Genomic DNA, 13,877 nt, shown 5'->3' with positions numbered 1-13,877 from the left:
GGCCATATTTTTTTGTCTCAGTGTCCCTGTTAAGTAGTAAGGGGTGGGGCCTTAGGTATTTGCCTATGTGAGGCAACCCCACTTCTCCTTGTTGTGCTATATGTCAGGGAGGGGTCCGAGAGGGAACAGTGCCTCTTGCTCTGCTCTCTGCCAGCTTGCAGTCACTTCCCCGGCTACCCACAAGCAAAGTGGGCCCTTCTGGTGCTGATTCCTGGGTCGGGGGGTTTGTGTATGTTATAGGACCCTGTGGGTCTCTCCAACAAACTCTCCTGTGAGGCTGGGAGTTTCTCCTGCTGCTGCCTCAACCCCCACAGGTGTTTTCAGTCAGAGGTTTGAGGCTTTGTTTCCCCTGTTCTGGAGCCCTGGGTTGCGGGGTGTGTCTTGCTCCCCAGTTGTTCCTCCCAGTTTATCCACATGCGAATGTGGGACCACCTGGCCTGCCAGCTGCCACCTTGCCACAAATTTACTCTGCCTGGCTGTCCATTTCTGCCCCTCCTACTGGTCTGGGTGAGTATTTCTTCTTTAACTCCTTGATTTTTGGACTTCCAAACAGTTTGATTTCCTGGCAGTTCTGGTTGGTTTTTGTTTTTAAATTTGTTGTCCTTTTCTTGGTTGTGCGAGGAGGCACAGTGTGTCTCCCTACACTTCCATCGGGGCTGGAAGTCCTCTTGAAAGATTTTTTGAGTGGATTAAGATTCAGTCATCATTCGTTTTGTGTTATCCAATCTGACGGTTAGTGAAAGCAAGTGACATGTGTTGAGTGTGCATTGCCTTCGGTGCCGTGGCCTATGTGGAAGTAAATGGTAGGTTTGGCCTTCGTGTTTTCTTCGGCCATACTCTCAGCATGTGTATTCACATTAGGCATATGTATTCACTAGTGGTTCTTCTCATTGCTTACCTGGGGGTAGACACTTGCTGTTCTGTGGTTGTCGAATTACTGATTGGTTCTTGTTCAGGTTGTGTTTCAGTACCCACTTAAGATCACATCCTGTGTGGACGTCCCCAGGTCTTGTGAGGGTGTGTTGTGTAGTGCAGATACATAATGCATGACTGGCTTCCTTGAGGTCCACTCGTGACTTTTCTCTGTATTTGCTGCACTGGATAGCTTTTGCAATGCCTGGAAAGAAGAGCTGTTTGGCAAAATTCAAAATGGTTTTTATATTATCAAATGATAAAGTTTAGGTACGGCATTATACCCAAGCTTGGTTCCCCTCCTCCCGTCTTTTTTACCCCACAACGTGGATCTTGAATTACCTCTTTACTTTCACTCCCCAACGGTAATAGAAGGCAGTTTTTCCAAGATCTGTCCCAGAGTTCCAGAGTCTGATCTGTGCTCCGAGGTTTCTTGGACGTTCCCATTGGTGTAGTCTGTCACTTACTATTGGGACAAGTGTTAATCCAAGCATTATAGTACCATCAGGGAATTTGGGGGGATTACAGGGTTATAGACTAGTAGAGCTTGAAGCCACCTCAGAGATCAGCTCTTCTATTTCACGGTGGAGAAATGGAGATGAAAGGCAGTTTTTGCACAGTCAGAGACGCACAAAGTGTATACAGTAGGAGTGTGCCACCAGAGCGGTTCACCGAGGGGAGTGAGGAGTGGACTGACTCTTCATATGTTTAAGCCATTCCCTCCTAAAGGCGCTCTGTTGTCTCTCCGAGAGATTTCTTCACCAGTCCTCAACCTTGGATTTACTGAGTTCCTTCTCTAGCTTCCACTTACTCTTTAGTACCATTGCCTTTAGGTGCTCCTTGTAGTCCCTGAGTAAGGCGTTTTCCAGTGACATTTTAAATCCCCTTTTTTTAGTTTTAAACATAGTATCTCGAGCTGCTCCTGGTTCCTAATGTTTTAAATCATTTCTCAATCTGCTCTCTTTCCCATGCTTCAAAGACACCAGTGTATTGGACATTTTTACCTTTTTAAAGGTCTCTTTGCTCCTCCGCCTGTCTGGGGCCTGCTGCCCTTTCCTGTAACCTGACCGCTGTCTAGTGAAAGTGGTCTAACGCAGCCTCTTCCTCTTCCTTCTACTCGTCCACCCTTTTGTTTGTTTGTTTGCTTTGGGTCATATTTTACTTTATTTGTTCCCCATAAAGAACATAGCAGTTATTCAAGTTCTAGAACTGTGAGTTTTCTTGAATTAAAAAAGAAAATGAGTCATAAGACAACTTTCCACATTCTCCCAAATTGCATTATTTCGGAAGTATCAGTACAGTGAAAATCTGATCCCTAAAACGTATGCCTAATCCTCTTTAGCCAACTGACTTTGTCACAGCAAGGACCTCTGAGTCTTAAAGATGCAGATCCAAGAACAACAATAAAAACATTCGGAAAAAAGGTACCAACCTATCCCGAGGCAGTTCTTCAGTGACCGTTAGGCAAACCTGGCCGAGGACTGCTGGAGAAGAGAGACGCATCTGCCGCTCTGTATCCTCATGTTCGTCCTGGGTGACTTGTTGCCCCTTGTTGCTCAAAAGTCCATAAAGTTTTCTCCCTCCCTCCACATCGTGGAGCACTGCACAGTGCTTTAGTCCAAGGCAGTGGAACCACATACGAAAATCTAGGGCAACCAGAAGCCTCTAAGTTCAAGCAGCTCCAACAAATCTCTCTGCTGATAGACCAGCAAGACCCTGCTCAGGTGCTGTTCGTGAAGCTTACATTGCTGCTGACAAAGTCACCACCCCTCTGTGTGACTGTGCTGTTGAAGTTCTTGCTGGCCCACTCTTCTGCTTTTTGCATCCCCCGTTTGTCCGTATGAGACCTTCGGTGTTCTCGTGATCGCAGGCTGATGAACAGAACTTCCTGCGCTTCTTTCCGATCACCAAGGACGATACACAAAACTTCCTGCCAGACCCTGGGAGTCCATGTGCCTTTCCTTTTGATTATTTGAAGGTTCCCACTTACAGATCTGTCTCTAACGCCCGGAAAGCCTAGCCTTCATACAGACCCTGCCCTCAGTAATGTGTGTGGCCTGCAGAGACAGGCTGTCACGCACCCCTAGAAGTCTGTAGCAGCTGAAGTGGTGGGTGACCCTTGTCTGTTTCTAGTTTCAGTTTTGTTTAATGGGAGAAGTTAAAAAATAACCTTCAGGTCACATTGGTGTAAATGTAAAAATCTTCAACTATTTGGGAACTGACTACGATTCTGTAAATTCTTCATCAGTATCTAATCTGACCGTGGCGTCCTAGGTTAACCGATACCTTCATCCACCTCGGAATTCTTCAGAATTCTGTTTTAATGTCATTTCAGGTCCTGTGGGGGGTGGGGAGGAGAGTCCATGGCAAAGACAATTCATGAGAACAAGACAGCAAGACGTTTAGTTGTTTTTGAGTTTAATTGACTGACTTGCCTATTTTTTTTTTCCTATTCACCTGGGCACTCAGAATCTGAAGTAAGAGTCCCAAAGCCAGCAGATGTCAATGCTGAGAGAATGCTTGAAATCACAGCAGATAGGGAGTGTTTAATCGGATAGCTTAACAGTATGTGAGGCCTTGGTAGAGTTCTGTGGGAAGATGGGAGACACGTTGTACATGTAGGTTTCTGTGACAGAAATGCTTTAAATGTGCTCAGGGTTTCTGGTTAATACAGAGCAGATGACATTAATCCTCCAAATCAGAGAAATTTGGTCTGGGACAATCTCCATGCCTTATGTATAATTTCCAAAATGTCAAAAGTATGATTCTCAAACAGATATTAACTCCAGGCCAATTTTTAATCAAATCATGAAGGAGGAAACCAGCAGAATGACAAAGTGGTTCAGAGGAAGATAAGAGAAACTAATGGAAATGACGAATACTGGAATAAGGTTGTTAAGTTATAAAACAGGGTAATGTCCTACAAAGCGATAGAAACATTGCATCATCAGCTTCCTACGAGTTGGTATGTAACTTTACAGAATTAGGGCTCTGGTCCGGAGTGAACAGTCAAATGATTCTTACGTAGGCTTTAAAAAAAAAAAATTATTGTTGTTCAAGTACAGTTGTCTATATTTACCCTCCCGCCCCCCCCCCATCCATCCCCACCTCCCTCTCCTAATTCCGCCTCCCCTTGGTTTTGTCCATGTGTCCTTTATAGTTTTTCCTGAAAACCCTTCCCCCATTAGCCCATCTCCCCTCTGGTCACTGTCAGTTTGTTCTTTATTTCCATGTCTCTGGTTCTATTTTGCTTGCTTGTTTGTTTTGTTGATTAGGTTCCACTTAAAGGTGAGATCATATGGTATTTGTCTTTCACCGCCTGGCTTATTTCATTTAGCACAATGCTCTCCAGTTCCATCCACACTGTTGCGAAGGGTAGGAGCTTTAGGTAGGCTTGTTGACAGAGCTCTGAAGTGACATTGAAAGGACATGCAGTCATCCCTTTGCCTTCTTTGCACGATACGGTTGGCAACACCGAGTGGTGCCCTTTTTCCTCCCCTCACATAGCATAGTTTCATAAAGTTGTCTTTATATCATACTGTGTTTTTCACTTGCATATTTATATTTTATTACTTATGTTTTCCCATGTCATTAAATATTCCTGAAAATATAATTTTTAAGAGCTTCATAATCCGTATGAGCATATATGTAGTAATTTAATATTCTCCTTTTTGTTAGACATTTACATTGTATACTTTTTTCTGTGGTAATGCTGTGACGAATATTCTTGTCCATTAATCTTTGTCAGCATCTCTGATTGTTTCCTCTGGAATGGGCTCTAGTATTTCCAGTTAGGTAGGTGAGTTCACCCTCACAAAGCTCACATGAGGGAGCTGGGATTTGATAAGAAGAAGGCCTGTATTTTAGGACATTACTTCTCCAAATGCGATCCCTGGCCCAGCAGCATCAGCACGGCCCAAGAACTTACTAGAAATGCAAACTTTCGGACCCTAGCCTGGCAACTCTGCAGGTGGGGGGGCTCAGCAAGCTATAGTTTATCAAGTGCCCAGGTGATTCTGATACACAGGTTGGGGTATTTTAGAGGTAAAATTCTGTGCTTTTTAATTTATAGCAACATTTCAGCTTTTCGAAAGATGGTAAATCAAAACTTCCAGATAAATACTCAGAAACTGAGTGAGGCCAGTAGAAAGCATTTAGGTGGTGTTCATTTTGTCTCTGTGGTACAGAGTACAAATACCTCTGTACACAACACTCATCCATTTAGTTCTACCCTCATTCCTCCATTCAGCAAATACTTTCTGTGTGCCTCCTAGGTACCGGGTACCGTCGTGACCCTGGAGACAGAGGAGAGAGCATATCGAAGTTCATGACCTCTCGAAACTCACATTTTGGCTAGGAGGAGAGTGTAAAAAAGGAAACACCTGAGTAATGCACATTTAGGCAAGGATGAGCACACTGAAGCCAATTAAAGCAGGCAAAGGAAAGAGTGGTGCGGACGGGAAGGGGGAGCTATTTTGGTAGGGTCGTCTGGAAAGGCCATTCTGAGATATATTTGAGGTGAGACATGGATTATGTGAAGGTGTGAACCATGTGAAATCCTGGGGGAACAAACATGGAAGAAGCAATAGCAAGGGTAAGCACCCCAAGCAGAAATGAGTTTGTGAGGCTAGAGATGGCAAGAAAGCCCCTGAGGCTGGAGCAGAGCAAACAGGTGAGCCTAAGCCAGGGAGGAGGTGAGGCTGGAGGAAGTCAGCAGCCAGATGGGTTAGGACCTTGACGACTGAGGTGAGAAATTTGATCATACTCTGAGGTGAAGGGAAGTGCTTTGAATAAGTGCCTTGCCTACGATTCTTAGAAGAAGAATTGCTCTCTTCTGAAGATAGGACTTTTAAGTGAGGGGACATGTCCTCTAGTAGGACTGATTATTTAACAATTTAATTAAATTAATGGAAATATGTTTTTATTTAATATAGTCATACGTAATTTATATACTTATATAGACGTATGTAGCTATTTCTATGTCTATACTTAATTTATAGAGAATAAATTAAAATGAGTTATGCCTTAACATTTCGATTTACCATGCTTACGATCCAACCACATTTCTATTCTCATTCTGATTTTCAGAATCAAGAAAATCTCAAATCTGGAGAATCTAAAAAATTTAGATGTCTTGGACCTTCATGGAAATCAGGTATTATAAAGACCTTTTATTTCTTTCTTCTTTGAATAAGTCCAGAAAATTTGACATTGTAAAAGTTTTAATAGTTTTACTTATGTTGAATTTTTTAAGAGTTACTTTACTGTTTAACTAAACTATTAAGCCTATTTATATAAAATTTGGTGATTTCTCACAGTAAATGGTACATAAAGCATTCAAAATTCTTATAGTTATAATTTTGTTCCTTATTTTGGTTTTTATTACCTTACTTTTAAAATACACATTATCCAATCCGCACCCAAGAACTAGAACATGACCACTGGTTTTCTTCTACTTAGGTGTTCCTCCTTTATTTTGACATAACCACTATTTTGGATTTCACATTTATCATTCCTTTCTGAGTTATTTTTAGTTGGTTTTATTACATATACATATGCCTAAATAATATATCATTTAGTAGCATTGTCTTTTAATTAAAAAAAAAGTATCAGTGTTGTCATCTAGTTTTTGCTTTTCAGATACAATACTATATTATTGGAATTCATCTTATTTTTTTAAAGATTTTATTTATTTATTTATTTATTTTTAGATGGAGGGGATGGGAGGGAGAAGAAGAGGGAGAGAAACATCAATGTGTGGTTACCTCTTGTACGCCCCCCACTGGGGACCTGGCCTGCAACCCAGGCATGTGCCCTGACTGGGAATCGAACCAGCGACCCTTTGTTTTGCAGGCCAGCACTCAATCCACTGAGCCACACCAGCCAGGGCTGGAATTCATCTTTTTGATTGAGTAGCTGTAGTTTATTCATTGTCACTGTTGTATGTTCCATGATGTGGTCAAACAAAAACTTGTTTATCCAGTTTATTAGTAATAGACATTTGGGTGGTTTCCTTTTATTTTCTGTTTTGTTTCCTGTTGGGAACAGTACTTTTAAGAATGTTCTTGTACATGCTTCTTCCACATGCCGTATGTACTCTACAGTATAGCTCTAGAAGTGAAGTTGATGGGTTAGGTTATTTAAATGTCTAACTTTAAAAGATAATGCCAAATTGATTTCCAAGCAGTTGTGCCAGTCTACACTCCCACCAGTACTACGTAAGGATCTGTTACCTCGCATCCTTTTCAGCATTTGGAATTGTCAGGCTTCTTGATTTCTGTCCGTTGAATTTTTAGTGTCTCCCGTGGTTCTAATTTACAGTCTCCTGAAGACTGTGTAATCCGGGCGCATGACTCTTCGGCTCAGCCAGGCAGTTGTCTGCCCCGTGTCTGTCTGTCTAATGTCTCCATCCGCTTTGCTTTGTCCCCCCTTCTTCTCATCTCTCAGAGCATCTTGGCCTTGTGTTAAGCCTTTGCTCTTCCATTTAAATTTTAATCTTTGAAATGTGAGGATTTACTTAGGAATAGGTACCTGAGCAGAAGGTAAAGCCTCCCCTGAGGCGGCGAGCATACGTTCTGGGATGATCCAGGAGAACCTGCCCGGTGATGAATGACATCTGCCATTTGCAGGCAAGTGGGCGCGAACCTCAGTATGATCTCTGCAGGCTTTCTGACAGCTCTTAGTCCCCGTCATTTGGGTGAAGAGCTAATGTGATTTAAAAAACCGTGATAGATGTAGATTCGTCCCGTCTGCCAGGTTCCAGTCTTGTGCAGCCCCACCGAGGTGTCTATCCATGTGTGCCCCTTGCCTCTTGGTGCTGGTAGCCTACTCCACAGGCTGGTTAGTGTCCCTCTGGTAGAGGGGACGTGACCCCATTAGATGGTGGGGAAGGGGCAGAGGAATTGAAAAGTTTTGTAAGTAGAAGAAAATAATATGCAAAAGAACTGAAACTAAAAGCAAAATTGTATTTTTTTTTTTTTTTTTTTTACTGTTAGAGAATGTAGCAGGTGTTGAGGAACTTTGAAAGATAAGCTAAGAGAGGTAGGTAGAGGCCAGAGCTCTTTTGTCTTGTGCCCAGGGGTCCGCATCACCCGGGCCACGGGCCTACACACCAGTTCAGTCTGGGCTGCACAGCAGGAGGTGAACGGTGCGCAGGTAAAGGAAGCTTCCTTCGTATTTACAGCCGCTCCCCATGCCCGCCTCCTGTCAGATCAGGCGGCATTAGATTCTCATAGGAGCATGAACTCTGCTGTGAACTGTGCATGTGAGGGAGCTGGGCGGCAGGCTCCTTATGGGAATCTAATGCCTGATGGTCTGAGGTGGAGCTGGGTGGTGATGCCAGCGCTGGGGAGCGGCTGCAAACACAGATGATCATTAGCAGAGAGGTCTGACGGCACAAAGGCCATAATAAATCAATGGCTTGCAGACTCATATCAAAACTCCGTCAGTGAGTGGCCAGTGAGAATTAAGCTACATCTGGTGGCAGACTATAAAGCTGTCCTCCCTACACCTCCGTGTATGGACAAATTGTCTTCCATGAAACCAGTCTCTGGTGCCAGGAGAGTTGGGGACCACTGTTGTAGCCCACTATTTTAAAAACTATCCATGGCTGCAAGTGAAACGTTTTATGGTAGCAAGTTTTGTTAAGTTTATTTTAAAATGTGTATATGAGAAATAAATATGTGGTTTTAAATTCATGGGCATTGCCCAGGATCTATAAGAACACCTGATAAATGAGTAACATATCATTTCATCTGTACATTATGTCTAGGAATTATTTACCAACCACTACGTGGATGAAAAATTCTCTGTTCCTTGTTAGATGACCTGTGTTATGTTTCTTATAATTTCAGCATATGTTTGGGATAGTCTGTGTGTTAAGATTAAACATCCAAACCACACAAATTATTTCTCAAGGATCTATAATAAGAAGGGAGCTTTAAATGAAAATCTGTGTTTTGTTTCAAAATATCTAAATCCAATAAACAAAAATTTGGAGTATTTTGAAGCAAAAAACAGTCGTGGTGACCTTAGGTTTATAAGAAGTCAGAAGACAAACCATTCAAGACGAAACGATGTCCAGCTCTATGAAAACAGCATCCAGCAGTTAAAAAAACTAAAAGGAAATTACATGTGTAATTTTTGTCTTTTGAAAATAATTCTGTTGGAAATAAAAATGGTACTGGTGTACTTGTGCAAATGCATTTGGTTGATGGATGTGAAAATGTTCTAAGGAATGATGATACCTTCAAGAAATAGACTGGGAACGGAACAAGGTGGAGGGAGCTGAAACTGGAGTGGAGCAGTTAACAGTCTAGCCCAGTCATCTTGGTGAGAAGTGATACTGGCTTGATCTAATGTAGTAGCAATGGAGACAGGATAAGGGGGCAGACTGGTAAATATTTAAAAGGAAGAAACATCAAGATTTAGCAATGATTATATGGGAGAAGTGAAGAATGCAAAGGAATTGAGAGTTTAACTCAATTTCTGACCTCGATTTTGTCTGGTCTGCTAGAATTTGTCCTCTTGGGAGAAGCTTTCGTTAACACGGACACATGTGCTTTAGGAAGAATCTCTTCTTTCAGTGACATCTTTTCCTTCAGGGAGAGCTTGCGCTTTCTGTGGTTGCTTGCCTGAAAGCGTGTACCCTTTTGGTATTGCTGAATAGGAAGGTTGTTTTTATCCAGACAGAGTGGTCTGGGTTACTCTTATTCAAAAACGAAGACTGGAGTGTTGAGCTTTTGGAAGGGCAGATGAAGTGCTTCCCAGAAAAGGTCAGGTTAAAGGAGTTCATCATCACCAAGCCCTCATTATATGAAACGTTAAAGGGACTTATCTAAGAAAAAGAAGATCAAAACTATGGACGGTAAAATGACAACAAAACTCACAACTATCAACAACTGAACCTAAAACAAAAACAAACTAAGCAAATAACTAGAACAGTAACAGAATCACAGAAATGGAGATCACATGGAGGGTTATCAGTGGGGAGGGGAAAAGGAAAGAAACGGGGGGTACAGGGATTAAGAAGCATAATTGGTAGGTACAAAATAGACAGGGGGAGGGTAAGAATAGTATAGGAAATGGAGAAGCCAAAGAACTTACGGACATGAACTAGGAGTGGGGAATGCTGGAGGGAATGGGGGTAGCAGGCTGAGGGGGATAATGGGGGAAAAAAGGAATGGGACAATTGTAATAGCATCATCAACAAAATATACTTAAAAAAAAAAGAATCTCTATAGTCTATCTGGGGACCCCCTCTGTGATCAGCGTGACCCATAATCGGGTGTTCTTACATTCCTATCCCCTCTTGCTGTGAAGTTTATTAACTAATGAAGAACTGTGCTGTCCCCCATGACACCCTTTGCCTGCAGTTTCTGGCATTTACTCTACGCTTGTGACCGTGCGCATGACGGTAACTGCTACCAGGCTAGGGAAGCAGCACCCTAGGGTTACTAGCAGAAAGGGGAGGGCGCCCTCTGCAGGCCCACCACAACTACACCCCTTCATTCCATATATTCATCTCCCTCTCGAGCTCAGAATAGTTTTATATATTTAAATCCTGCTTTTCAGTCATGTTTGTCACATCTGTGTCGTCTGTCTTCCATATCCTCCTCTTACCTCTTATTCTCCCTGGCTCTATTTTGTCTTGGTATCTTAGGGTCGTATCTCAAGCTCATGCTGACATTTACTGATTTTCTAGTGTCTGTTTTGTTTTTTCCTGATTTTATTCATTCCTAATTCTGTTACGCATTTATTTTTGAAATATTTTTGTCTAAGTTTTATTATTTGGTTCTGTCATCTGCAAATACTGTGATAACTGTGTTTCTTCTTTTATAATTTTGTCTGTTTTCATTTTACACTAGCTAGATCAACAACCTTAGAGAAATTTTAAAGCATGATCGAATGTTACCTTTAATTATTGAATTTAACATAAACATATGGGTTTCTCCTTTTAAGCCTGTATGGAATCTAGATTATATTTCTTGACTGTAAGAGAAATAACAACATAGAAATTGGATTACAAATTGGGAAAGTTTTTCAGCTAACATCTGCTTTGAAGTACTAAATAACAATTTAAAATGATACTGCGATGGCAGTACAGATGAGAAAATTACTCTCCGGTGATTGTGACATTTGTTTTCTGATGTACTGAAGAAAAGCGTTCTGTACAGGACTCACTGTTTTTGAACTGCGTTACATTGAAAGATTGATGAAGTCCCCACAGGGTCCCCTGCTTGCTTCTGCATCATGCAGCGCCTCAACCCGTTGTGCTGTGCTGGTGATAGGTGCTACCATAGTGTGGCGTCAGATGGTGCTGCGCTCTCACCGCCTCACGGGTACAGTTTTCATTCACTCTCACCTTTCTGTGCAGCTCGAACGCCTCTGCTGCACTTCAGTGCTTGTGTGCACGTGCGTACTCTGTGATTCGGACCCTCTCGTTCTAATCTAAACAGTTAGTGTCCGCTGATCTCATCCTGACCAAACATTGCTTCCTCTCCTAAGCACTTCCACTGATAGAGAATGTCCGCCCTCAGCCTCCACTGGGGACCCTACTTGGTTGAACCCTTCCAGACTCTTGACTGCCCTCAGGGTGGTTCAGTACCAATGAGATTAGCAGGGGAACTTGGAATCACTTCTTTTCCTTGCCTTCCTGGGTCACAACATTGGGAGCTAACACCGTGGGCTCATGGTGAGTTTCTGTTCGGCAGGTAGTACATATACGTCTTGTCACCTTCGGGACCAGGCACAGTGTAGGTGCTTAGAGATGCTCCAAATGGTGGACTTACTGTTTGATAAAATTGACTTCAAATGTTTACTGTGTTCCTGTAGTTAATTTCCTCAAGTTAAATGACTTCATATTATCTACAACACAAGAAATTAGAAATAGATTTTTATTTTTTTAACTTACGCCAGCTTTATTTTTTTTAATTAAATTTATTGGGATGAGATTGGATAATAAGATTATGTAGGTTTCACATCTACATTTCTGTGATGTATGATCTGTATATTTCATTGTGTGTCCACCACCCAAAGTCACGTCATCTTCTGCCGCCCTGTATTTGGCCCCTTTGCCCTTTAGGAGCAACCCCCCACCTCCCTTCTCTCTGGTAACCTCCCTACTGTTGTCTGTGCTGCAGTTTCAGTTTTATTTCCCACATATGAGTGAAATCATATGGTTCTTAGCTGTTCCTGACTAATTTTCCTTAACACAATATTCTTAAGGTCCATTCATGTGGTTGCAAATGGCAGTATTTCATCTTTTCTCATGGCCGAGTAGTACCTCATAGTACACATGTACCACGTTGTCTTTATCCGATCATCTATCAGAGGACACTTGGGTTGTTCCCATGTCTTGGCCACTGTGAATAATGCTGCAGTGAACACGGGAGTACATGTGTCTTTGCAAATAAATGTTTTCAGTTTGGGGGGTAGATACCCAGAAGAAGAATTGCTGGGTCATATGGTAACTCTATTCTTAATTTTTTGAGGAACCTCCATGCTGTTTTCCATAGTAGCTGTACCAGTTTACATTCCCACCAGCAGTGAAGGAGGGTTCCTTTTTCTCTACAACACCTGCAACAGTTGTTGTTACCTATCTTGTTGATAACAGCCATTCTAACAGGTGTGAGGTGGTATTTCATTGTAGTTTTGACTTTCATATCCCTACTAGCTAGTGACGTTGAGCATCTTTGCCTACATCTGTTGGCTGGTTGTAGATCTTCTTGGGAGAGGTGTCTGTTCATGTTCTCTACCCATTTTTTAATTGGGTTGTTTGCTTGGTGTTGAGATTTTTAATATATTTTGGATATTAACCCCTTGTCAGAGCCACTGTTTGGAAATATCTTCTCCCATTGGTTTGGTTGCCCTTTTGGTTTGTTGGCAGTTTCTATTGCTGTGCAGAAGCTTTTAGTTTGATCTAGTCCCATTCATTCATTTTCTCCCCTACTTCCCTTGTCTGTGGGGTCAAATTCATAAAATGTTTTCTAGGACCGTGGTCCCTCAGTTTACTCTGTATGTTTTCTTCTATGTATTTTATTGTTTCAGAGCTTATATTTGGTTCTTTGATTTATTTTGAATTAATTATTGTACATGGGGACAAGTTGTAATCTAGTTTTATTCTTTTGCATGTGGCTTTCCAATTTTCCCAGCACCATTTATTGAAGAGGTTTTCTTTTCTCCATTGTATGTTTTTGGCTGCATTGTTAAAAATTATTTGCCCGTGTATATGTGGGTTTATTTCTAGGCTCTCAATTTTGTTTCTTTGGTCTGGTCTGTTTTTCTGCCAATACCATGCTGTTTTGATTATCATTGTTCTGTAGTGTAATTTGAAGTCAGGTAGTGTGATACCATCAGCTTTGTTCTTTTTTCTGGGGATCGCTTTGGCTGTTTGGGGTCTTTTGTGGTTTCATATAAGTCTTGTGATTTTTTTTTTCTATTTCTTTTAAAAATGTCATTGGGATTTTGATGGAGTTTGCATTAAATCTGTATATTGCTTTGGGTAATATGGACATTTTAACTGTGTTGATTCCTCCAAGCCGTGAATGTGGAATGCGTTTCCATTTCATTGTGCCTTTTGCAGTCTCTTTTAGTAATGCTTTGTGGTTTCCTGTATACAGGTCCTTCCCATCCTTTGTTAAGTTTATTCCTAGGTATTTTATTTTTGTTGCAGTTGCAAAAGGAATTTTTTTTCATTTCTTTTTCTGAGTTTCATTGTTAGTATACAGAAATGCAGTGGATTTTTGTACATTGATTTTGTACAAATCCTGCAACTTTACCATATTTGTTTATTTTTTCTAGTTTTTTGGTGGTCTTTAGGGTATTTGCCTGACTGCGCTGGCCAGGACTTCCAGAACTATGTTGAATGAGAGTGGTGAGAGTGGACAGATTTGTCTTGTTCCTGATTTTAGAGGAAAAGCTTTCGGTTTTTCACCATTGAGTGTGATACTGGCTGAGGTTTAGTA

The 13,877-nt window shown here is 41.6% G+C and overlaps 1 protein-coding gene across 1 annotated transcript in view; it reads left to right on the top strand.

Annotated features, from left to right (window-relative positions):
- LRRC49 (leucine rich repeat containing 49) overlaps positions 1–13,877 on the top strand; it is a 146,087-nt gene that overhangs the window by 14,070 nt on the left and 118,140 nt on the right. The window contains exon 6 of the mRNA XM_024557498.4: positions 6,001–6,067. Coding sequence (XP_024413266.2) covers positions 6,001–6,067 — 67 coding nt within the window. The remainder of the gene's footprint in view (positions 1–6,000; positions 6,068–13,877) is intronic.

This window comes from Desmodus rotundus, chromosome 7 (genome assembly GCF_022682495.2).
Source record: "Desmodus rotundus isolate HL8 chromosome 7, HLdesRot8A.1, whole genome shotgun sequence".
NCBI classification, from domain to species: Eukaryota; Metazoa; Chordata; class Mammalia; order Chiroptera; family Phyllostomidae; genus Desmodus; species Desmodus rotundus.
This window is presented reverse-complemented; position numbering and strand designations above follow the sequence as displayed.